At 57.1% G+C, this 22,762-nt stretch overlaps 13 protein-coding genes across 13 annotated transcripts; 5 read left to right on the top strand and 8 right to left on the bottom strand.

The window, feature by feature from the left end:
* Nucleotides 1–65: 65 nt before the first annotated feature.
* EX895_004013 (uncharacterized protein) lies at nt 66–806 on the bottom strand (the record flags this gene model as incomplete). The annotated part of the gene is made up of 1 exon (XM_029884611.1): nt 66–806. The coding sequence occupies one exon, from the start codon at nt 804–806 to the stop codon at nt 66–68; it is 741 nt and encodes a 246-aa protein (XP_029739321.1).
* Nucleotides 807–1,098: 292 nt separating this feature from the next.
* On the bottom strand, nt 1,099–3,338 carry EX895_004012 (uncharacterized protein; the record flags this gene model as incomplete). The annotated part of the gene is made up of 2 exons (XM_029884610.1): nt 1,099–1,119; nt 1,209–3,338. The coding sequence occupies 2 exons, from the start codon at nt 3,336–3,338 to the stop codon at nt 1,099–1,101; spliced, it is 2,151 nt and encodes a 716-aa protein (XP_029739320.1).
* Nucleotides 3,339–3,973: 635 nt separating this feature from the next.
* On the bottom strand, nt 3,974–4,619 carry EX895_004011 (uncharacterized protein; the record flags this gene model as incomplete). The annotated part of the gene is made up of 2 exons (XM_029884609.1): nt 3,974–4,055; nt 4,141–4,619. The coding sequence occupies 2 exons, from the start codon at nt 4,617–4,619 to the stop codon at nt 3,974–3,976; spliced, it is 561 nt and encodes a 186-aa protein (XP_029739319.1).
* A 470-nt stretch (nt 4,620–5,089) lies between these two features.
* EX895_004010 (uncharacterized protein) lies at nt 5,090–5,839 on the bottom strand (the record flags this gene model as incomplete). The annotated part of the gene is made up of 1 exon (XM_029884608.1): nt 5,090–5,839. One exon carries the CDS (start codon nt 5,837–5,839, stop codon nt 5,090–5,092), a length of 750 nt encoding a protein of 249 aa, XP_029739318.1.
* A 1,116-nt stretch (nt 5,840–6,955) lies between these two features.
* Nucleotides 6,956–8,137, top strand: EX895_004009 (uncharacterized protein; the record flags this gene model as incomplete). Its single annotated transcript, XM_029884607.1, has 1 exon — nt 6,956–8,137. One exon carries the CDS (start codon nt 6,956–6,958, stop codon nt 8,135–8,137), a length of 1,182 nt encoding a protein of 393 aa, XP_029739317.1.
* Nucleotides 8,138–8,152: 15 nt separating this feature from the next.
* On the bottom strand, nt 8,153–10,060 carry EX895_004008 (uncharacterized protein; the record flags this gene model as incomplete). The annotated part of the gene is made up of 1 exon (XM_029884606.1): nt 8,153–10,060. One exon carries the CDS (start codon nt 10,058–10,060, stop codon nt 8,153–8,155), a length of 1,908 nt encoding a protein of 635 aa, XP_029739316.1.
* Nucleotides 10,061–10,741: 681 nt separating this feature from the next.
* On the top strand, nt 10,742–13,015 carry EX895_004007 (uncharacterized protein; the record flags this gene model as incomplete). The annotated part of the gene is made up of 1 exon (XM_029884605.1): nt 10,742–13,015. The coding sequence occupies one exon, from the start codon at nt 10,742–10,744 to the stop codon at nt 13,013–13,015; it is 2,274 nt and encodes a 757-aa protein (XP_029739315.1).
* Nucleotides 13,016–13,296: 281 nt separating this feature from the next.
* EX895_004006 (uncharacterized protein) lies at nt 13,297–16,446 on the bottom strand (the record flags this gene model as incomplete). The annotated part of the gene is made up of 1 exon (XM_029884604.1): nt 13,297–16,446. One exon carries the CDS (start codon nt 16,444–16,446, stop codon nt 13,297–13,299), a length of 3,150 nt encoding a protein of 1,049 aa, XP_029739314.1.
* Nucleotides 16,447–17,287: 841 nt separating this feature from the next.
* EX895_004005 (uncharacterized protein) lies at nt 17,288–17,921 on the top strand (the record flags this gene model as incomplete). Its single annotated transcript, XM_029884603.1, has 2 exons — nt 17,288–17,382; nt 17,459–17,921. The coding sequence occupies 2 exons, from the start codon at nt 17,288–17,290 to the stop codon at nt 17,919–17,921; spliced, it is 558 nt and encodes a 185-aa protein (XP_029739313.1).
* A 137-nt stretch (nt 17,922–18,058) lies between these two features.
* Nucleotides 18,059–18,577, bottom strand: EX895_004004 (uncharacterized protein; the record flags this gene model as incomplete). The annotated part of the gene is made up of 3 exons (XM_029884602.1): nt 18,059–18,273; nt 18,352–18,485; nt 18,561–18,577. 3 exons carry the CDS (start codon nt 18,575–18,577, stop codon nt 18,059–18,061), a joined length of 366 nt encoding a protein of 121 aa, XP_029739312.1.
* A 278-nt stretch (nt 18,578–18,855) lies between these two features.
* Nucleotides 18,856–20,262, top strand: EX895_004003 (uncharacterized protein; the record flags this gene model as incomplete). The annotated part of the gene is made up of 1 exon (XM_029884601.1): nt 18,856–20,262. The coding sequence occupies one exon, from the start codon at nt 18,856–18,858 to the stop codon at nt 20,260–20,262; it is 1,407 nt and encodes a 468-aa protein (XP_029739311.1).
* A 272-nt stretch (nt 20,263–20,534) lies between these two features.
* EX895_004002 (uncharacterized protein) lies at nt 20,535–21,350 on the top strand (the record flags this gene model as incomplete). The annotated part of the gene is made up of 1 exon (XM_029884600.1): nt 20,535–21,350. The coding sequence occupies one exon, from the start codon at nt 20,535–20,537 to the stop codon at nt 21,348–21,350; it is 816 nt and encodes a 271-aa protein (XP_029739310.1).
* Nucleotides 21,351–21,464: 114 nt separating this feature from the next.
* Nucleotides 21,465–22,562, bottom strand: EX895_004001 (uncharacterized protein; the record flags this gene model as incomplete). Its single annotated transcript, XM_029884599.1, has 1 exon — nt 21,465–22,562. The coding sequence occupies one exon, from the start codon at nt 22,560–22,562 to the stop codon at nt 21,465–21,467; it is 1,098 nt and encodes a 365-aa protein (XP_029739309.1).
* Nucleotides 22,563–22,762: the final 200 nt, after the last annotated feature.

Raw genomic sequence — 22,762 nt, 5'->3', positions numbered from 1 at the left:
GCCATTCGAATGAAATAATACGAGTTGATGTCATTCATACTCGAGCCTGTGGAAAGTATGTGTGTTCAGGGCATCGAGATGCGTAGGATGGGGCCGGAGGGTTTTGTGTCGAGCTCAGCGTTGTACAGGGGGTGGTTGGTGGCTAAGCGTGTAGCCATCTCGTAGACGCCGACTGCATCGCCGTTCGGTAAGAGGACCGGCTTGATCCATACATCGTGCCTCCTCGACGTGCTGGCAAGCTTGGCCCACTCGTTGCGATCCTTCTTGCTGCCCTTGCCCAACTTGTCCAGGGCCACTTCGTCATCCCTGACCTCCGCCACGAAATCGGCCCGCATCTGCTCCTGCGTCAGCACCATGGCCCAGCACACGCCCACGATTGTCAAATTCACCGCTGCGAACACCCACGCCACGGGCTTCTCCACCGCATACCACCACTTGGCAACCCTGCCCTGCATCAAGTGGTAGTACAGCAACGGCAGGTTGGATAGCAGCGCGGTGCTGGAGAGCAGTCGGAAGATGGTTGACATTCCGTCGTGGGTGAGGATGGTCTTGTTTTTCATCGCCGCGTCGAACGCCGGTTTGGTGTGCGAGATGCGCAGGGCAGCAACTCGCTGGAGGGTGATGTGGCGGCCGTGGAGCAGGCTGAACGTGACAACGGGCAGGACGTTGGTGCATGCGATGCGCAGGACATCGGGGAAGGTGTATTTGGCGTTGTCGAGCAAGTACTGCGCAACAATCGCGCAGAGCGCCACCAGCGCCCACGATTGGTTGCGGTACGAGGCGTCTTCGGGAAGGATCTTTGGCATGATCGAAAAGTGGCGATGGTGGTGATAGTGGTGAATGAGAAAGTTGTTCGGCGATTGATCAGAGTGCTCCGTGCATGTGTCGGTCTTTTCTTCTCAAAATTCTCGTTTCGGTGTGAACAACGGCGTCAACGGACATCCATGCATGAACCGGGCCCGGAACAACACACTATCTCGCCCTCTAGAACCTCTCTGCCCTGATCTCACGCACAACATTCGCTCAATGATACAATGTCATTCCCCACGAGCACGTCGCAAAGCATAGACTAAAGCGCCATCAACCGCACCGTGCAGGCTACGACAGAATCGGCAAGAACTGTAGGTCACGCATCAAAAGCAAAAGTAAAAAGCCGCTAGTCAGTACCACCGCTCCCCTCTCCCTCGAACCACTGCTTGAACACTTACATTCCCTACGACCAAACTCGGCAGGTCAAAAATGTCCCTCTTGATCGTAAAGCTCCACGCACACGGCACCAGCTTCCCGTCGGGCTTGACCAGTGTGCACGTCGTCATGACGCTCTGGGTCGTGTTCTCAAACGCATGCTGCGCAAACTTCTCCCAGTAATCCAAGGTCGAGTTCTTATCCATAAACTCGTAGATCCTCCTCCCCATCAGCTGGTCCTTACTCCACTGCGTTAGCATGCAGAACTCGGCGCCGACCACGCAGATCTCGCACGTCCTCCGCCACACCACCGTCGGCGTGCCACTGAAACTGATCAGCTTCTCAAACTCCAACATGGTCCGCTGGAACGAACGCTCGACAAACACCTCGTCCTCCTCAGTCAGTGGCATCTGCAGCGCAATGAGCGACGGTCGGAAGATGGCCAGGGCGCGTACGATGCGGAGCACGTCTTGCTTTTCGAACTTGGACGTGACGTACTTGACCAGGAAGTGGTAGCCTTCCGGATAGGGGAAGGGTGCTGTGTTGTCGCGGTACGTCTTGGCGATACGGGCACGCCAGATGGTGTCCTGCTGTTGACGCGCGACGCGACGAGAGGCGATGGCCTTGTTGATATCCGCGATGGGTTCGTTGGAGGTCGAGCGCTGAGAAGACGAGCCCAGATCGACTTGGTTGTTGCTGGACGCCACGTTGGCTGGTTGCTGTGCCTCGTCGCCGCCACCGCTCGCAAGAAGACTGGGCTCTTCCATCATGGCCGGCTTGGGGCTCGGCACTTCGAGCGCGTTGAACGCGCCCTCTCCTGCCACCTCTTGCAACCCTGTGCTCGGCTGCGGTTCCGCATAGGCGCCCATCCCTGCCGTATCGCTGTAGGTTGCCGCAGCCGTGTCCATACCCCCTGCGCCGGGCACTTGATTCTGCTCCAGGCCCATGTTCAGAATCGCATCTAGTCCGCCACTAGCAATGTTCCAGCCATCCATCACTCCAACTGCCGGTGACGTCTGGAAGTCCGGACTGGCCCCCGACGGCCCCAACAGCTGCAGGTCCGTGCCGTTGAGCATCGAGGACAGAATCGAATACTCAAGACTCGTCGCTTCGCTGCCAAAGTTGTGCGCTGATGGATCAAACGAAAGGTCGAACGGTGCGCCGCCGCCATTGCCAGCTGCAGGAAGGTCGCCTTGGTCGCCCCCCTTGGAGTCAAAGGGATTACTCGAGAGGTAATCGTGCTGGTGCGGGGACGGGCCGTGGCCGGAAGAGCTGGGTGTGGAGATGCCCGCCGTGACGTGATCGAGGATGTTGGTGACAGCGGATGCCTTTCCTGGGGACGGTGCCGAAGGTTGCTGTGCCTGCTGTGCTGTTGCTGTCGACGACGGCGGGTCGCGCTGTGTTGTCTGCGATTGGCGTGGCTGCGCAGCGGCCGTGTTCTTCTGCTGTGCTGCCTGCTTTGCCGCCTTTTTGGCCTCCTTCTGGCGCTTGAGCTCCTCAAGCTCGTCATCGTCTAACAAGTACTTGGCTTTCTTTCGGTGGCCATCCATGCACGAATCGGCAAGCCCCTTTTTGACACAGCGCTGACACGGCCGCGAGTCGTCACAAGTCAAGTGCGCCCTTTGGCAATGCAGACAGGCACGATTCGCCTTTTTGCGTTTGCTCGAGGCGGATTCCTTGGCTGGAGTCGAAGTAGGCGTGCCCGCGGACGACGACGAGGCGGGTTTGATGGGCGTCGACGTGGATGACGAAGCGGGAGGCGGCTTTGTGCTCAGATCGATCTGCTTTTTCAGCGGTGAGCCTAATGGCGACTTGGTCGAAGCAGCAGCCGCAGCGGCCTTTGAGGTGGAAGATGAAGCATTCGAGTACAGGCTCTGGTTCAACAAGGATGCAGTGCTGTTGCGAGCATTGTAAGGCGTTGCCGAGGAGGTCGACGAAGATGATGAAGCTTGCTGCGGTCGTGGGCTGGGTGCACTGGAGGAAGCGGGCGGGCTGGATGCAAGGGCAGCGAGGGTGGATGCGGCTGCATGCGATGCAGGACTCTGCTGGCGCTGAGCATTGGTGGTGGCTGGATGAGGTGGCAGCGAGTACGTTGGTGTTGCCGATAATGTCGGCGGGCCAGGATTCGGCTTGCTGCCATTGACACCGGACATGGCTGCAATGCTACGAGATCATGCGTGAGTTGCGGCGGTCTCACGGCTTCGAAAGAATCGGTGCGCTTGTTTGGATCCAGTACGTCCACTGTGGTGGTGCTGTGGTTGGATGGTGATGGTGAGATAGGATCGTTTTTGGCTCAGCTTGCCACTGGACTTGCCACGATGAGGATGGAGGGTGTTTGCTTGGATGGTGTCGAGATGGAATGGATGTTCCGACCCACTCATTTGCAACATGAACAGTCCGTTTCCACAGTCGAGTTCGAGTTGACGACAAATTTGGCCGCTGCAAGGCGAATAACCGACTGCCGCTTTTCGCCCAATTCGAGCGCGACGACGCCGCAACCTTGACATTACGGCTTAACAGACGCCCGCAAAGATTTGCCAGCTTTGGTGAAGCTCCCACTACTGAGAGGGCTGCCATAGATACCGTCGGCGGCAGATTGGGCACAGGTCGCAGCGCTCAAAGCCATAGTATGCTCTGCTCGTTGATTGAAGCACAAGACCGAAAGACTAAAGTTACAGGAGAGGACAAGAGTTGTCGAAAGGCACGGGGTAAGTCGTCGATGTTGGACGAGGCACTTCTGACGGTGCATTGCAGGCAGTGCAAATCGTGGTGAAGAGACTGCTGCCGCTCAGAAGAGCTTGCCAACCATGCGTTTGATAAAGTCGATGCACCATGGAATGTAGCTCAGCGAATAGAGCAAGAAGGCGACACTGTGAGCGAGGAAAGATCGAAACGTCAAGACATGGTCAGCTATCTCATTGCGCACTTTTCTCGACCTCTCGCGGCTGTACTTACTACAAAACAATCACAAAGACTATGGCAAGCACGGTGCTGCCGATGGCAAACACTGACACCCATACCATGATGAACGCGAGGATCATGACCAAGGTAAACGCAATCCTCACTGGCTTAAACATCTGCCGGAACTGCTTCATGAACCCGATCAAGAAGCCTGTCCCTGTCAGCGAGACCAGCACGCCGACCGCATAAAGCACAACGAAGACCGATAGCGAGCCCGTCAAGAGCAGCAAAGTTCCGAGCAACGAAATGACGAATCCACCCAATGTGCATGCTGCGAATCCAATCATTCGTTGTTGGCGTGTCAATTCGATGCCAAACGTTTTCGAGAAGGCGTCGTTCTCGCCGGTGAGTTCGCCGCCAAAGTTCTTGATGTTCTGCGTGTCCATGTTGATCCACCGCGACGGACCGGTGCCTGCAAAGGCGTTGCCGCTCGAGGATGCGTTGCCGCCCTCGCTTCTGCCGAACCAAGACATTGTTGCTGAGCGTAAGTTAAGTGCGAGTGTAGGATCGTAGGATCTGCTCGCACGACCTAACAAGGTAACTGGACGGTCTTCGGTAGGTCGTCGAGATGGCGCTGCAAAGCCGGGCGGAGCAGGATGATGGTGATGGTCTGGGGAAGAAGTCTAAGCGTCCCACGTCGCGTTCAGAGCAAGACCACTTTTTCGACTCCGCCGTGCAGGAGCAGAACCCTGGCTGGCTGTGCTGGCCGCTTTCCTGCGTCGATTTTCACAGCCTCTTTTTTGGCCCCTTTTCTGCAACACTTAATTCTACAATGTCGAGCCTAGGAGAGCTCTCGAACACTTCGGCTCAAGCTCGCTCACACGGTCACGCGATCGTGTCTACGCTTCATCGACCAGGTGTTAAGCAAGCAAGCAAGCAAGCTCACACAGATTCACTGCGATCTGTCTTCGACGGACCAATGCAATTGCTCGTATCACCGTTTCTATTGCCCAATAGATCCAGCTTTGCGAAGCTCTTCCACTTCCTCTTGCGACATACCCAGCACCTGCGTCAAGACCTCATCCGTATGTTGCCCCAACACCGGCGGTGGTCGCGTGATCTTCATCTTGCCGTTGCCATACCTCACCGCCGGCGCGACAATCTTGATCTTGCCCGCCCTGGGGTGCTCCACCTCGGCCACCACTTTCCGATCCCTGCTTTGCGGATGTTCGTCAAAGGTCCCCTTGATATTTCGAATCGGAGCAGCCGGAATCTTACCATTGATGAGATCACACCACTCCTGCACTGTCTTTTGCTGGAGCAGCTCGTCCAGCAGCGGGATCAGCGTCTCGCGATGCTCGACCCGTGCTGCGTTGGTGGCGTACTTAGCGTCAGTCGCGAGTCCCGGTCGCTCGAGCAGATTGCACAGGAACTTGAACTGGCCGTCGTTGCCCGCACCGAGCATGATCCGGCCGTCCTTGGCTTGGAACGTCTGGTACGGTACGATGGACGGATGCTTGTCGCCGTGTCGTCCCGCTTCCTGACCAGCGATGAGGTAATTGGACGCAATGTTGGCCAGCGATGCGATCTGCGACTCGAACAGGCTTGCATCGATGTGCACACCCTTGCCCGTCTGAGCGCGCCCCAGTAGCGCAGCCATGATGGCACCATGCACATAGAGCCCTGTGGTGAGGTCGGTCATGGCAACGCCAATCTTGACCGGCGGTCGATCTGCTTCACCCGTGATGTGCATCAAGCCTGCATCGGCGGCGATGATGACGTCGTATCCCGCCTTGTCTCTATACGAGCCTGTCTGACCGTATCCAGTGAGACTGGCGTAGATGATGTCCGGCTTGACCCTTTTCAGGTCTTCGTATCCGAGGCCCATGCTGGCGAGCTTGCCAGGAAGGTAGTTTTCCACGACAACATCGGCTTTGGCCACGAGATCGTAGATGATTTTCTTGCCCGCTTCAGACTTGAGGTCCACGGTGATGGATCGCTTGGAGCGGTTGACGCTGAGAAAGTAGGCCGATTCCGGTGGCAGCGACGCCCAGTAGTCTTCCTTTCCGGGGGGTGCTTGCAGTGCGTCTTTGCCAGTGGGCGGCTGGGCAAAGGGCGGCAGCCATGCGCGTGTGTCATCTCCGCCTTTTGGATGCTCGACCTTGATCACATCAGCGCCCAAATCGGCCAACAGCATGGTGCAGTACGGGCCTGCAAGTACTCGGGTCAGATCGACGATTCGGATGCCCTTGAGAGGCGGTGGAATGGAGGGTGCATCTGCACTCGGAGTCGATTGTCGCACTGTACTGGAACTCAGGCTACGTCGAGAGCTAAGGAATGATTGGTGAGCGTGGATCCTTGCGGCTTGCTTGGTGGCTGCAGGCAAATTCGACACCGTTGAGAGTGCTTTCAAACCAAGGATTCTTGGTGCGGCTCTGTTGGCATGCGCCAACAGCAGCGATGGAACGCAGCCAGTAATCGCACGCATCTCGTCTATAGGGTGATTGTCGGTAGGCGCGACGTACTCGAGGGAGCTCCTATTTGTAGCTTGCCCGGACCAAAAAGAGGTAGCAGGTCGTTGCCAGTTGGTGGTGTGTCTGAACGGAAACCGCTTTCAAGAATGACCGAAGAAGCCGAACCCAAGCCGAGCCAAGCGCGATTGCCGCTGTCTGCTCGAGCCACTCTTTAGCAGCTGCGAATTTTAGCGCGGTCAAAGCGGGTTTTAGCTTATGCAGGCCCAGCTTGTTCCCCGCATTTTGCCCAGATCGGACTTGTCGACCGACCACAGACACACACAGCCATCGAGCTGTCCCTTGCCTCTCCAACAACCACGACCTTCCTTCTCGAGAGCGTAATCACGGCTGCAAACATGGCGGGCCGAAGCATCATCACACCGCTCACACGAGTGCTGCCGTCGGTCAAGACACCGGTCGTGCTGGGCGCCATGGCTGGCGCTTCGGGCGGTCAGCTCGCAGGCGCCGTTTCTTCAGCAGGAGGCTTTGGTTTCATCGGTGCAGGTTATCTCACGCCGACTACGCTGCAGTCTGAAGTGGACCAGGCGTATCAGCAGCTGTCCATCTCCCACGTCGAGCTGCTCTCCAGTCGCAAGAGAGCGGACTTTGGCATCGGCATTCTCGTCTGGAGACTCACCGAGCTCAACGACGGCAAGAAACCAGGGCAGGCAGCCAGGCCCAACCAGACCGTCAGCGACTTCCTGGACGTCATTGTCAAGGCACGACCGCGCGCCGTCTGGCTCAGCTTCGGAGACGAGCAAGAGCTGGTAGGATGGCAAAAGGTGATCGCCGATCTCGACGCACAGCACAACGGCGACCTCCACGGCAACACAGACGAACAGATCAAGTGGTTCATCATGATCGGTCGGGAGCAGGAGCTGCCAGCTGCTGTGGAGAAGTGTCGCTGCGACGTGCTCATCGTTCAAGGCTGCGAAGCGGGAGGGCACGGGCACTCGCAAGCTCCACCCCTTTCCGCTTTGCTCGCCGAAGTCTTGAAACGCTTGCCAAGCCTCAAACCCAACAATGCAGCACAGACCACGCCCCCCTTGCTCGGAGCAGGAGGTCTCGCTGACGGCCGCTCTCTCGCAGCCCTCCTCGCAGCAGGCTGTGCCGGTGGCGTCTATGGCACACGGTTCGTGCTGACGCCTGAGTCGACGTACTCGCAGCTGCAGAAGGAAGAACTCGTCAAGGCCAAAGGCTCTGCGACGCTTCGTACTTTTGCCTTCGACGATGCCCGGGGCACGCTTGGATGGCCACAGGGCACCGATGGAAGAGGATTGCGAAACAAGACGGTCGAAGAGTACGAGCGCGACTTGCAAGAACAGGTGAAAGCGGGCAAAGACGATCCAGAGGGTGCGAAGAAGAGAATGGAGAGGTACAAATTGGCGGCCAAGGAGAATGATACCGATCGCATCGTCATCTGGTCCGGTACGGGTGTTGGCGCCATGGATGCTATCGTGCCAGCTCAGCAAGTGGTGCAGGATATCACACACGAAGCGATTGAGGCGCTGTCCCGAGTTCAGAGCTATGTTGTCTAAACCAAACTACCTGCATTACGTCTCCTTGTGCGCCCGTTCCTCGAGCTGCTTCCATTCGCCAATGACTTTGGTGTACACCTGCGTCCTGCCCTCTCGCGGTCGGCAAATCACTTGCACGCCACCTTCCACTCGCTCGCCTGCTCCTGCTCCTACTCCTCCCAGCCCAGCCTGCTTTGCCTGCCTGGACTTGGTGGTATGAACAAATTCGTCAAACTCAGGCACCTTTTCTCCCTGCTTGAGCTGCAGCCGGCTCCAACCCCATACGGCCTTGTACGCCGCCCCGACCGAGCAGAAGTTGTAGTTGGCGGGAGTCCAGCTCTTGCCGTCCTCAGCGGGTTGGACGGGCTTGACAATGTCGCATCCGAAGACGTCTGCCATGGTCTGTGTAATGGTCGGGTTGGATGATGCGCCTCCGACGGCGTAGATCGCCTGGAGCGGGAGGGTGGTGGTGTCGACGGAAGCGGAAGAGGACGCGGAGGGGCCAGCGATGATGGAAGACGAGCGGTATCGGTAGTTGAGGAATTGCGTTTCGAGGATTGCGCCTGCGTTCATCCCTTTTTCGCCAAAGTCACTGACCTTCTGCCATTCACTGCCAGCAGCCGCACCAGTCTGTTTCGCGTAGCGATGCACGCCCGATGCACCCGAAGGAATGATCTCGGGCCTCAACCAGTAAAAACCAATCCTCTTCTCTCCGTCCTCGAGCTTGTATCGTTCCACATCCGCATTGAACGTGTCCCAGCTACTCGCACAGTACTGATCGCGGATCCACTCGCGCGCCAGACTGCCGGACTTGTAGACGAGCATGTTGAAGAACGCATCGCCGCTCGAGGGCAGTCGAGCGGGATGGAAGAAGGCGTGAAAGTTCGGATCGGGGACATACTGGTGCGTGGCGACCATGACCGTGTCCGAAGTGCCCATGCTGATGATGGCCTGACGCTCGGCCAGGCTGAAAGCGAGGAACGTGGCCGGGTTGTCACCTGTGCCTGGGAACACCTGGCAGCCCGGGCTGAAGCCGTAGCGTCGCGTCCACCAGCTGCCGATCTTGCCGATGGGGGTACCGGCATCGCGGTAGATGACACCGAGCTTCTTCTCCAGCTCGACAGCTCCACCGAGAGATGAATCGGCACCTTCACTCTCGCCCGAGGCAAGTGCGAGCAGCGTCTGGTTCCATCCCGGCTCGATCTTGCCTCTGGTCTCTGTAGCAGGGAGGGAAGATGCAGGTCGCATGTCGAGCAAGTTCATGCCGCACGCATCTGACTCGTCGATGCCCTTGATCACCGTGTCTGCGTCCTCGCCGTCTCCGACACACAGCATGGTGGTGATGAAGCTCGAAACGAGGCCGATCCTCTCGGTGTCCTTGTAAGCCTGCGGCTGCTGCGTCCTGAACTTATAAATCTGAGGACCCGTAAATCTTGTGTGTGCCTTTGAACCCGTCACTTTGGCCAGCTCGTCTGCTCCACCGAGCGCCTTTTCGAATGCGTTGCACGCCTCGACCGTGGACGAGTCCTGCCAGTTGGGCACGACTGCCCTGCTGAATGCAGGTTCCACCTGGTCCTTGAGCGTCTTGTCCGCTGACAAGGTGGTGAAAATGCGCGGTGCGGCACGGGAAAAGTAGACCGAGGCGTGCTGTTGACCTGCAGCCGAGACGGCATCGATGCGGGAGAGCGGCCACGAGGCTGCCTTCATGCGCTCGGCGAGCAGGTCGAGCGACTCGACATACAGCATCACGGGCGCAACAACCGTGCCCTCGTCGTCGTCTGCTGTCGGGGAAGACACTCCGCCATTGGTGTGGAAGTGGGGCAGATCGCGATCGAAACGAACCTCAATCTCCGAGAGAACGTTGAGGTCGACATCGAGCAACGAGGCTTTCAGCGCCTGTGTGCTCGCGTCGAGGCCGAGAAAGAGGGGTGCGTTGTCGATCATTTCGTTTGGATCGCTCGAAGAGGATGTTGGGTCAGGAATGGGCGGTGGAGATGGTCGCGGTGCTGGTCTTATATGTACTAGGTCACCTGGGCATGCAAACCCGCACGCACAAGGCAAAGGAAGGATGCAAGGTCGCCGGTCGTTCGTTGACAATACGTCGGTGAAAAAGATTGCCGATTGAAAGCTTCTCAGAGATTGCCGAGCGCCTATTTGTTTACGCGGCATGGCTCTAACAGAGAGAGGATTTGGCAGCAACCTCACATCAGCAATTTGAAATTGATTCTCAGATTTTATTCTCCAAAAGAAATGCTTTCCTTCCTCCTCTTCCCTTCAACGCAGCCATCACCACCGTTTATCGCCATCATCGTTTCCCTCTTTGCTACAAGCAGATCTTGGAATCCAGAACCAAGATCCTCCTCATCATCGACTACTGAAGTCCGCTTAGCCAGCTCAGCTGTACGCCCCCATGCAGCCTTCTCTGCGCCTCGTATCTGCCAACGTTCTCACGGTCAACACCCACGGCCGCAACTCGATCTCCTACGGTCAATGACATTGGCCTTTCGTCCACAGTGACATCTATTTCGAACACGGCTGATCTTTCAATCACTAGAAAGGCACATTTTTAAATTTGCTCGCTTGAACCTCGAATTCACTAGCAGCAGAAGTGGCGCCGCTGCAACGATGCCTGCTCACGTTGTCGAGGTCGACCTCACCGAAGTTTCCAAGTCGCTCGCTGTGCTTGGCGGGTTTATCGTCATCTACGGCCTTCTATCATACGTTGTAAAGGAGCGGCTCTACCTCTCGGAACCGCTACTCGCCGTGACGGTCGGTATCATCGTCGGGCCGTATGTACTCAACTGGGTCGACCCCATTAGCTGGGGCAATGCAGAAGAGACCAACTACGTCACCTACACTTTTACGCGCATTGTCGTCGGCATCCAGGTGCTCTTCTGCGGTATATCGCTACCTAAGGCGTATCTGTGGAAGGAGAAGGTATCGCTAATCATCCTGCTCTTTGGTATAATGACCACGGCCTGGTTTGCCACGGCGCTGCTCATCTGGGGCTTGATCCCCAATTTGACCTTCTTGGAGAGCCTCTGCATCGCTGCAGCCGTGACTCCGACCGATCCTGTCCTCGCCAATTCCATCACCACTGGCCGATACGCCGAGAAGCATGTCCCTGCCAACGTGCGCAACATCATCGTCGCCGAGTCTGGCGCCAACGACGGCCTTGGTTTCCCGTTTCTGTACCTCGCCATTTACCTCCTTGCGCGTTCGGGCGAGGACAAGGGTAGTAGTGTCGGCACAGAGATCGGTCGCTGGGTCTATGCTGTCGTCGTGTACCAGATCTTGCTGTCAATCGCATTTGGCTCGCTCATCGGTTACCTGGCGCGAAAATCGCTCAAATGGGCCGAGTCCAGGTCATACATCGACAAGGCCAATTTCTTCGCCTACGGTCTCGGACTCGCCTTCTTTACATTGGGCACCACGGGCTTATTTGGCTCGGACGATATCTTGGCGTGCTTCATCGCGGGCAACTCGTTCACCTGGGACGACTGGTTCCGCATCCGCACCGAAGACAACGACTTCCAAGAAATCATCGATACCGTGCTCAACATGGCCGTGTTCGTCTACATTGGCGCTATAATTCCGTGGGCTGACTACTCGAGTGCAGAACTGCAGCTGACGGGGTGGAGAGTCGTCGTTCTCGGCATCACCGTGTTGCTTCTTCGTCGTCCACCCTGGGTAATTGCGGCAACCAAAGCGATCCCGGCCTTGCGCGACTTGAAGGAGTCGTCCTTCGCCGGCTGGTTCGGTCCCATCGGTGTCGGTGCCGTCTTCTACATCCAAGTGGCGCTCAAGCAGCTGCCGGACGATGGCACGCGCGATCATCTGCGCGCCGTCTACTCGCCTGTTGTTCTGTTCATGGTGTTTTCTTCCGTTTTGACCCATGGCATCACCATCCCCATTTCCAAGCTGGGGCCGGGCGTCATGCGTCGCACTGCCACCCTCACCAAAACGCGATCCATCACTTTCTCGCGCCCCATCAGTCGCAACAACACTATTCAGGTCTCCAACACCGTCAACGACGCCACTCCCCAGCGCCAAAGCTCTCCGGAAGACGGATCAGGATCCGACAATTCCGACCAGGGCCGCGCTACCGATTCATCGCGCGCCTCTTCACACGGACATGTCGGGTACGACGACTCGGGCAAACCGCTCTGGAATCCGCTCGTGGCTGTGACCAACTGGAGTGTACACGTCTTCGCGTTTTGGCGCAAGGACAGTTTCTGGCGCAAAGACGTCGCGCCGGGCAAACACGATGCCTTTTCTCATCACGGCGTAGACAAGACCGAGATCTCGGCGCCCAGTCGACCAGTCAAGCAGCGCAGTGTCGAAGAAGACACCCTGGCTCGCACCGCCAATGCCAGCGGTAGCGGTCAAGAGGTGGCAGTAGATGCAGACGGCGAGCCGCTCAGGGTGCGTCTGCCACCTCCTGTGCTGGAACTTCCTGTGAGCGGCAACAAGATGCCTAGCCCCATTCTGCAGCCTTCTTCCAGACTTGGATCCCCACAACAGCAGGCAGAGGAGCAGCCGGACAGGGCCAAGCTGACGCGCACCGTCTCTCCGCGTCGCTCTGCCATTCTGAGGGCATTTGACAAAGAGATGAACGCCGAACGCACCGAAGCGCAGACCGAGGCGCAGCAAGGATGGAAGAAGGGACAGCAGAGGGAGCAGAAGCGGTTGTTGAACATGCTACAGAGGAGCGGCGTTGAGTTGAGCGACAAGCAGGCCAAGGCGCTGAGCGAGCACGATGCTACCGAAACTGGTGCTGTGGCTAGTGCCGCACAAAGTAGTGGTGCGGAAGCGAGCTCAGATGCGGTTCAGCAAGAGGTCGATCAAGATGCTCAGTCGACTCACTCTTCGCAGCGCAGAACCCTCCGCTTCATTTGACGCCCAGGTCATGTACCCAACCCTTGAACCGTTACATCCAGTCTCACGACCATTCTACCATCACCCCTGACCTCCCACCTCCCACCTCCCACCTCTCACCACTCCTCTCATCGCTCTCCTCTCACCACTCATTCAAATCACTTTATCTTTCACATCACCTCACACCTTCTCGCAAGCAGACACATTCGAATCACCCATTTGCTTTTCACAGCGTCTCATTCAATGCAAATTCATTCTTCCATTCCATGACGACTCCAGTCCAAATCGATCTGCGCACCACGTCACTCAAATGCCGGCAGTCCCGGACGACTCGCCGCGGCCTTACCACCATTCGCCTTGGTCGTCTTCATCGTATAGGCGCTCTTGAACGTTGAGCTGCGATACGCCGACTTTGGCGTTGCAGTGTCCACCTCGGACCTCTCCTCAGTCGAAGGCGCAGGATGCGGTCGGGCAGGCAGCGCAGGTAGACTAATCGGCTTACGTACCTTGACGCCACACAGCATCAGGAACGAAATGACGAACAGTCCCGTACCTACCACGAAGATGGCCGGGGGGAACGTCTTTGTAGTCCGTTTGAACACTTCTGCAAACAAGATGGGTCCCACCACCGTACCGGACAGGGCCGAAGCGATGCTCCACGCGCCAAACAGTTTCCCAGCGTCGGCGGGCGATTTGAGCAGGGCCAGCGCAAGCGACGACATGGCAGCACCGCCACCCCCACCCAACGACGTGAGCGCGGTGGCCAGGTAGAACAGCTGCGGCGTGTTGGAAAAGATGAGCATGGCGTACGAGATGGTGTTGACCACGACGGAGATTTTGACAAGCTTGAGATCAAACTTGCTATCGTGGATGAGACGCAGATGTTTCGCTCGCAGCGTCCACAGCTCCTCAACCGACTTTTTCGTGTCGTCCCACTCGCCCTCTTCCTCCTCTGCGTGCTCGTCCGTACTGTCAACCGGGCTCGACTGACCAGTAGCGCCATACGAGCTCATCCGGCGATGCGGCCTCCCCTCATCATCCAAAGTAGAGTGTCGGCGCGAGTCTGGCGCCACCGTTTGCTCTTCCTCGACAGGTGGCCCGTCCTGCGGCAGACGCAACGCCTTGACCGGTCGATGGAGCAACTTGATGACGAGCGGCAAGATGACCGTCAGTGCAAGCACGCGGGCGACACTGAGGAAAGTGAGATACATGCCCAACTCGGCCGAGCCCCAGATGAATTGCTCTTGGGCGTACTGCAATTTGTAGGACATGATGCCAAAGATGCTCGTCTCGGTGAAATACGTGAGCGAGAGGAACGTGAGGTTGAAGTCGTAGCGTGTCCTGGGCTCTACTCGCGAGACCGAGATATGCGACGCCAAGGCTTCTGGAGGAACCAGAGCGCTGGTGCGGGGCGTGCTGGCACCAGAAGAAGGCCCAGCTCGGTCTGCCTCGCTTTCTGCTTCATCGACGGCCACCTTCTTGGGTAGCAAAAAGGTGAGTGGCTCGAGTGGCGCATACAGGAAGCTGCTCATGAATATCACCTTGACCCGCCTCCAGGCGCGTTTCCTGAGCGGCTTGCGCTCACCCTGCCAGTTACGCGAGTCGAGGAGAGGCTGCTGTTCGGCCGACTTGCGCTCGTCGACTTTGCGCTTCATCTCGGCGCGCGACTCGGTGTATTCTTGCAGAGCCTTGGCGCGGAACTCCTTGCCGGTGCTCTCGGGGATGAAGAAAAACACACCCAACACATAGAGCAGATGCATAGCCAGCGCAAACCAAAAAGGGGCCAGGAGGTTACCCGTGTGCTTGACGACGAGACCGCCCAGGGTAGGACCGACGGCAAGACCAGCGTAAGCAATGCCCATGAACTGCGCAAAGATGCGGGCGCGTGTTCCGCTCGGCGTGACGTCCGAGATGTACGACTGATGAACAGCGATCAAGGCGCTGTATCCGCCAAGCAGACCCTCGACGGTAGTGCCGAGCACAAGGAAGCTGTAGCCGAAGGGAAGTCTGGACCGAGGCACAAGGGCAGCAGTGAGAATGACAATGTCGGTGAAGACAATCCCGATCATCGAGACGCGGAGAACGGGCAGACGTCCTCGCCTCGAGGAGAGATTCGACCAAAAGCCGGTAGTGAGGGCTGCAAGGATACCCATGGACAAGGTCATGAACAGCTGCAACGTGGCGAGAGACGACTGTACTTCGGGGCTTGCAAAGCATGCCTTGCTCGGTCGTCTTGGTACGGGAATGACGGTCGAATTAGGCTGGTCGAGCGCTGCAAAGTACGATGTGATAACATCCTCTTCAGAACTCTCGCCGACGCGGGGGAGAATCCAAGGCTGGAAGCCACCGATGTGGACGGTTTGGTGTGTAACACCCTTGCCATGCGATGACGGCATCGTGGCGTTGAACGGTGGCGGTGGCACGATGACATCCCCACCACCGACGTAGGCATCACCGAGTACCTTCTCGCAGACCAACATGTTAAGGAGTTCGAGTTTTGGACCCATACACATGCCACCGGCCATGGCGATCAAGAAGGCAAAAGGACGAAGCCACTTTTCCGACGGTCTGCGGTACCAGGGCTGACCCTTGAACCAGAGCAAATGATCATCGATAGCTGCTACGGTGGCTGCATCGGGCCCGTCAGTAGGGGATCCGGCGCCATTGGCGTGCGCTGCATCGTGGTGTTGGTGAGCATGAGCATGACGTTCATCGTGGTGCGCTTGGTCGTCGAGACGATAGAGCATGTCGGCAAGGACGGGGTTGGTCGAATCGATCTCGAGCTCGCCTCCTAGGGGAAGGGAGATGGGAAACGTCTCCGGCGGTGCGGTGGAGCCGTTGCTCACAGAGCGTTTCATTGAAGGCGGCTGGAGAGTAGCGCTGGTAGAACGGGCAGTAGCTCTTGACCGATGCTCCTCTTCCAAAACTTGACGAGGAAGCGAAGGTGAAGAAGCGTCGGAAGGCGATGCAGCCAGTAGTTGGTCGTTCATATTGCGAGCATCGTCTGCGGCGATGGCGCGACCGTCGATCTTGACCTGAAATTGCTCGCTAGGAGCTGCCAAGCAGAAATAGCCTCGAATGCCGATGGCATCACTGGTGGAAAAGGGCGTCGCATAGGACCAGATAGCCGCTTTGAGTTCCTGGATGCGGGAACCAGCTTCGGCGACATCGTGGTACTGGGCAAAACCTTTGTAAGGGCAATAGGTGTCAGCGTGGTCGCTAGGTTTGAGGGCGAACGACCATTGCAACGCGTCACGAGGAAAGTAGAAGCGGACGGCGTAGTTTGTCTCTGCCAGTTGGAGCGCATCGTTTGTGTCGACCAGGGTGCGTTTGCGGCCGTTGATGGTGGTGGTTATGGTGAGTTGCTGACCTAGCGGCTTGACCACCAGTCTGTGCGGTGGCTTGGATGCCGGCGCCGACGTCGCCAACGAGGAAGTGGATGAGCTCGACATTCTTGAAATGTAGATCAGAACGCCAAGTGGGAGGAGTGCGCCGTTGCTGGTAGCCACGCCGAACAAAGGGTTGGGCTCGGGTATAAGGATGCGATTGAGAAGAGCGACTTATGTAGGAACTGGTCTTACTCCACCATGCGGAATGGAGAGAGCCGGTGATAACAAGACAGCATGGTTCACGATCTTGGCTGCACCCTGTCCTGCAGCAGCTGCCATCTTCATTCTGGCAAATCACCCGCCCGCCTGTTGCCGCGGAGTGAGCCTTGAAAAAGACCCTTTGCTTGTGTGTCGTAATCACACCTGCTGCTCGGCTATTCTGGCTTTCCTCGCGCCTCGTTTTGCCCTAAAGAAAGATAACCGCGCAACGTAGCCTGTCTATCACGAAACGGGGCAAGCGACACTCAGCGGCTGCTTTCGCTGCTTTTTGTTTGCGTCCGCCTATTGCATATACAAAGTGGTGGGATTGCAAGCTGCGATCACCAAGATCACCAAGAGGTTTGCAGGGAGCGTGGGAATCGTGATGGTCATGAGCAGCCTGACCGTTCGGAGCTGCCCCTATGCGCCAGACAGCTGACACACCACAATGGGCACACGCGCTTTGAGTTTCCGATTCCCTGGCCCAATCGGGCAAGCCGAGTGCAGATTTCCCGCACGGCCCCCAACGAAGAAGCCAGAGTGTTACTTTCCTTGCGGATGTTCGGAAGACACCGAAAGCGCTCGCCGATAGCTGGGAGATAGGATTGGATGTCTTGTGACCTCAATAGCGAGTTACCTCACTCTGTAGCACAACCCGTTCAGTCTTTCACTTCCACCACACTCACTGCATCGCATCTTGACCGTCATGGATCTCAAAGACTTGCAACTGCTTGCCAACAAGAAGCACGACCTGCTCCACGCTGCCCAAGAGGCGAGAAAGCTGTCCTATTCGCCGTACAGGTGAGTTTGCGAAGCACTACGCAGCAAAGGGACCATCGCGCTGACTTCGATCCTGTTCGCCTCTGACGTTCGACAGCAAATTCCGTGTAGGAGCCGCCCTCTTGACCAAATGGGGTGAAATCATCCTCGGAGCCAACTACGAGAACGCTTCGTACGGTGGGACCGTCTGCGCAGAACGCACCGCTCTCGCAAAGGCACTCATCCGCTCTGACCAGCTCGATGTGGCCGAACAGAACTCGGCGCGCAAGATCGAACGTGGTGACATCATAGCCGTAGCGGTGGCAAGCGATCTCGAAGGCAGCTGCAGTCCCTGCGGTTTCTGTCGACAAGTGATTCGAGAGCATTGCAGCTTGCAAGCTCGCATCTTGATGGTGGGGTGCAATTGGAGCAAGGCGTCGGCTGCAAAGACGATTCAGTCAACAGTCAAAGACGAAGGTGGGAAGGAACTCAACGAGCCTAACGTTGAGGTGGTGACACTCGATTATCTCTTGCCGATGAGCTTCGGTCCGGAGGATCTGGACAAGCCGAGGCATTCATAGACAGCATTCTCTGTGTCATACTCAATCACAGCCAAGACATACCCTCAGAGTCAGGCGATTCGCCGTGTTACAATCTCGATTTACGAAAAGGTAGAAGTACAAGGAGAGAGCAATGATAACAACGGGCTGCATTGCGTTTATCGCCTCTTGCTCTTCTTACCCGCGGGGCTACGTCCAGCTTGTGGCAGCCAGTCCTGGTCTACATTCGGATTGCGAATCGCTGTCGAGTTGGCTTGTTCTTGCGCCTGAGCCTTGGCAACGGCGGCTTCGATCTCTTCAGCTGAAACCTGCTCTCCTGCGCGCATCCTGGCAGCGATCTCTGGTGTAACTGCCATGCGCTTGACCCCCGTCTCTGTGGCGTCGTTCAAGATGTGAGGTCTGTCAGTTGCGTTTCCATGTTTACAGATGCAGGATGAGCGAAGAAACGTACGGAATCCAGGGGCACCACGGCCCAGGCCTGTCTTGGGATCGTATCTTCCCGTGTAGCCAGCACGCTTGCTGCCGCCAAAGAAGCGCGATGCTACAGCACCCACGATGATGAGCGGCACGAGCACCGACGGTATGCTGTGACACGAGACCAATGCAGAGGCGATATTAGAGTCACAATTAGAGCAAGCCACTCTCTTGCCTTCGACTTACATAATCCAGCCAGACATGGTCTTTGTACGAACGCAAGGGTGACGACCAGGTGGCAGTCGACGAGTCGATGAGGATGAAGAGCGTAAAAAGGAGTCAAGGTCGTCGCGGCGTGCTTCGTTTGTTACTGGAGATTCCTCCACTCAGCTCCGCTGCAACAGACGGTGAAATTGCGGAATTCGGCTCCGGCTTTGCCGCGCTTCGCTCTCGAGCATTCGTTCCTCATGCTTTCCATCATCATTCCCCCTTTACGGCCTGCTTCCAGCCTCGACCCGAGCAGCTGTTCTTCAGCGCAGTAATGTCGGCACCTGTATTACCAGGCGCACAGCCAGGACCATCCTCGCGACCCACAGCTCCAGCATCCCAACGCGCGATCGAGATTCAAAATGCTCTCAAATCCATCGTACTCGAGACAGCTTCCACCTTGCGGTCCAGAACACAGCAAGCTCGCCTTCATTCACTATTGCCTTCATCTTCAGCAGTAGAAACCGTGAGCGAGTCAAGCTCCAGCCTGAACAAGCTGACAACAGAATGCACGCGATACTTGTCACTCGTGCACGGGCTTCGAGACTATCTGTTGCATGCTCAAGCAGCGTTAGAAATCGAGCTGGAAGCGGCTACGCAGAGAGAGGCGCAAGAGGCTAAGCGTGCCGCTGAAGCAGCAGCGGAGGCGCTCAAGCGACAGCAAGAGGTGGAAGAGGCTGCAAAGAAGAAAGCAGAAGAAGAGGCGGAACGCAAACGAATCGAGGATGAAGAAAGGGCAAGCAAGGCAGGTCCAATGGAGGCCGACAAAGAGGCTGCAATTAATGCAGCAGGCGCAGGAACGAAGCCAGAGGATGACCCAATGACCGGCCTTGCAGCCCCGCTGCTGCCCGCAGGCGTCGACAAGAAGGACGAGAATAGCGATGTCAAGCAATTAGATGCTGGCACAGCGGCAGATGATGCTATTGTCATAGACAGCGACGGTGACGACGAGGACGACGTTCCACTTGCCTTCGCTCCCAAGGCAGGAGCTGCGGAAGGGGCTAGCAAAACAATCGACCTCACCCAGTCGCCTGCGCGGTTGAACGCAGCCAATCCGATTTCGACTGATCCTGCCGCGTCGAGCTCAACACAACCATCCGAAGCCGCTGCGGCCACAACGTCGACAAAACAAGACACAATATCGGCATCAACTGCAGCACCGACTGGGCCCGTGACAGCTGCAGCCACCTTCCCCGGTCTCGATCTGTCCGCACTCGGAATCGACGTATCATCTCTGAACAACCTGCCGGACCTCTCCTCCCTCGGCATCCCGTCCCTCAGCAACGCGAGCTCCACCGACACATCTACCGCCCTCGCCCCCGCCTCGGATCTCTCCGAGCTCGAAAAGATGATGGGCATCGATCTGTCCTCCTCTGCCGCTACCGCTAACAACGGTGCGTCCATCTCGGGCGATGGCGCCTCCTCCAACACCTTACTGGATGCGTCTTCGCTGGGCAGCTTTGGCTCGGGTGTAGGGACGGGTGGGTTCGGTGAGGATACAGACATGTACGGCTCGGGTTTGGGAGGACTGGATCTGAGCAACTTTGACTTTTCGAGCCTGGCAGGCGGAGCTGGAGGTGATGCATCGGTGGGTGGAAGCGGTGGTGTAGACTTGAGCTCTTTTCTTACTAGTTTTACGTCCAGCACGGGTGAGGAAGGGAACCAGGAAAGCACAAATTAGGGGGCGAGAGGAACGGGGTGCTTTTGTACTTGTATCGTTGTCTAAACGTCAAAGATGCCTGGCTTTGCGTGCCGAGTTTGTGAGGATGTGTGTCTGGAGGCTGCAGAGACGATGGTGTCGTGGAATTCGCCGCGGAGGTTTGTTTCGAAGAAGATACAGTAAGTGAATGCTTTGTCGGTTGGACCCTGAATTCTTCCAACTTCTTTTCTTGCCCTTCTCTCTTTCACATCTTTCTTCCTCATCCACCGTCTATCCCGCTCCAATCCTTCACTATGAGCTGCAAGCCATCAAAACGAAGCGGAATTGGCCTGTCGTATCACCTCTCGACCTACTGGGACACCCGCTTCGCTTCGGATCCGCGAGAAACAAACGGTTTCGAATGGCTTTCCTCGTCGTCCTCCTTGCTTGCTCTTGTCCCACGGTCTCTGCTCCTGCGCAGCCCGCCAATACGGATCCTGCACATCGGCGTGGGAACATCACGTCTTTCGCTCGACATTGTGCGGTACTGGCGTCAGCACTCGCCCGAGGACTGGAAAGAGCGAGCGAGGAACATTGTCAACGTTGACTTCTCGCAGAACAGCATCGACTTTCAACGGCGGGCTGAGCGGCAGTTCTTGCAAGAAGTAGGAGAGGTTGCGACGGGGGAAGGGCTGATGCAGTACCACGTGCTGAATTTGCTCGACTGGGAGCAAGTGCGATGTGTTCTGGGAGGGCCGCCGTTCGATGTGGTGCTGGATAAGAGCACCACCGACTCCATCTCCACGGGGGATGATACCTCCTTCGCTTCCATCACCCAGGCACCTGCAGAGGCATATCATCCAACACTTCTGCAACTATCGAAGCAGTACAAGGCAAACGAGACCGGGGTAGCAACGACCCAAGTGCTGGGCATCCACCTAGCCGCTCTGGTGCAACGCGGAGGTGTCTGGCTGTGTCACAGTTACAGCTCTGCTCGTTGGGAGGATGTTATAGCGGAAGCGGAGGTGTGGCCGTGGAAGCAAGTGGAGAGGACGCCAGTGACGGTCGATTCTTCTGATCTCAATGCTCCGCAGATTTGTCATTATGTCTATACCCTACACCGCACCTGATCGCGACACGCTCAACACAAGCATTCTGCACATTATACCACACGCACTTTCACAGCAATGCAGCAAAAGCAAAACAGCTTTGTTGATGAATCGTCAATCGTCTTCAGACCACCTTTAGCTCTTTGAAGCTCTAGCTCGGCTAAGTTTGTCTCTGAGCTCTCTTTCCCTCTCAGTCTCCTTTTCTGGCTCGTGTCGAGATCTCCTTCTGGATGTGCCTGCATCGTCCTCGGCGTCGTCGTTGCGAGAATGGCGTGCCCTGTAGGAACGGTCTTCAACGAGGCGATCTCGAGTATCTCCATCGACTGGACGAGACTTTTTTCGATCGCGCAGTGTAGCACGATAGTCTGGCGTGACTGAGCGGGATCTTGATCGCGAGCGCTGACGGGTCCTGTGCTCTCGCGGTGGAGGAGTAGAGGATCTTCTTCGATGACGCGGTGGAGGCGAAGGTGAGCGACGTGAGGTGTAGTGAGAGGAGTCGATGGCTTCACGAGGGGCTCTGGACCCCCAACCAGCATCTCTACTTCGACCGGGGCCACTGCCGTCATTGTTGCGGTTGTAGGAATCGTAGTCTCGGCGGCGACGGTCACCCCACTCGTTTCTGCTGGGACCGTCTCTGGGACGGTACTCGTCTCTGCTCCTGTACGCTGGTGGACGAGTATCTTGAACCGCACCGTTTGAGCTCGATGGCGCACCAGCATCCCACCTGGACCGTCGTTTGCTTCGTCCATCCTCCGACATGGCCGCAGGCGCCGACTCGGCCGCCCGCTGCGCTCTCTCCCTCGCCTCCCTTACCACCCTCTCGCCCTCCTCCCGCTTCCTCCGTAACTCCTCCTTCTTCTCTTCGACAAATTTCTGAGGCACACCTCCCGGACTGTTCTGTGCAGAAATCAACAACTCCCACAGCTCCGTCATGAACTCGGCCGTCTTGTCCTCCAGAAACCCCATCAGCTGGATCTGCACCTTTTTGGCGTCCGGGAACCTGTCCTCCAGCATTCCCGCAGCGTACTCGAGCACGACATCGTCTTCGAAACCAAGCAGTTCCGTGATGCGCCGTGCGATCCATGGCTTGATGACGGAGAGCTCGACTTTGGTCATGTCCACTTTGGTGTCAAAGTGCGCAGGAAACTTGAGCTTGCGCAGCAGGGCGGATTCCTTGTTGGTGAAGCGCGAGTCCTGCGCAGCCGAGACGCCTTTGTACGCCGAGTCGCCCATGGTGTACAGAAGGGCCGGCGCTTGGGTTGTGTAAGTGCGACGATGGCGGTTGGTTGTATGTGGCTAGGAAGCAAAGTCGGGGTTCGATGGGAAGAAAAGATGAAATGCGAGTTCTCAACTCAAAAGCGCACGCGCGATTTCGTCAGACTTTTTGAAGCGCCTTCAAGGGTCCACACTCTGCTTACGCATGCTCCTCTCCT

The sequence above is a fragment of the Sporisorium graminicola genome, chromosome SGRAM_22 (genome assembly GCF_005498985.1).
Source record: "Sporisorium graminicola strain CBS 10092 chromosome SGRAM_22, whole genome shotgun sequence".
Classification (NCBI taxonomy): Eukaryota; Fungi; Basidiomycota; class Ustilaginomycetes; order Ustilaginales; family Ustilaginaceae; genus Sporisorium; species Sporisorium graminicola.
The sequence above is the reverse complement of the archived record's forward strand: the minus strand, read 5'-3'. Positions and strand labels throughout refer to the sequence as shown.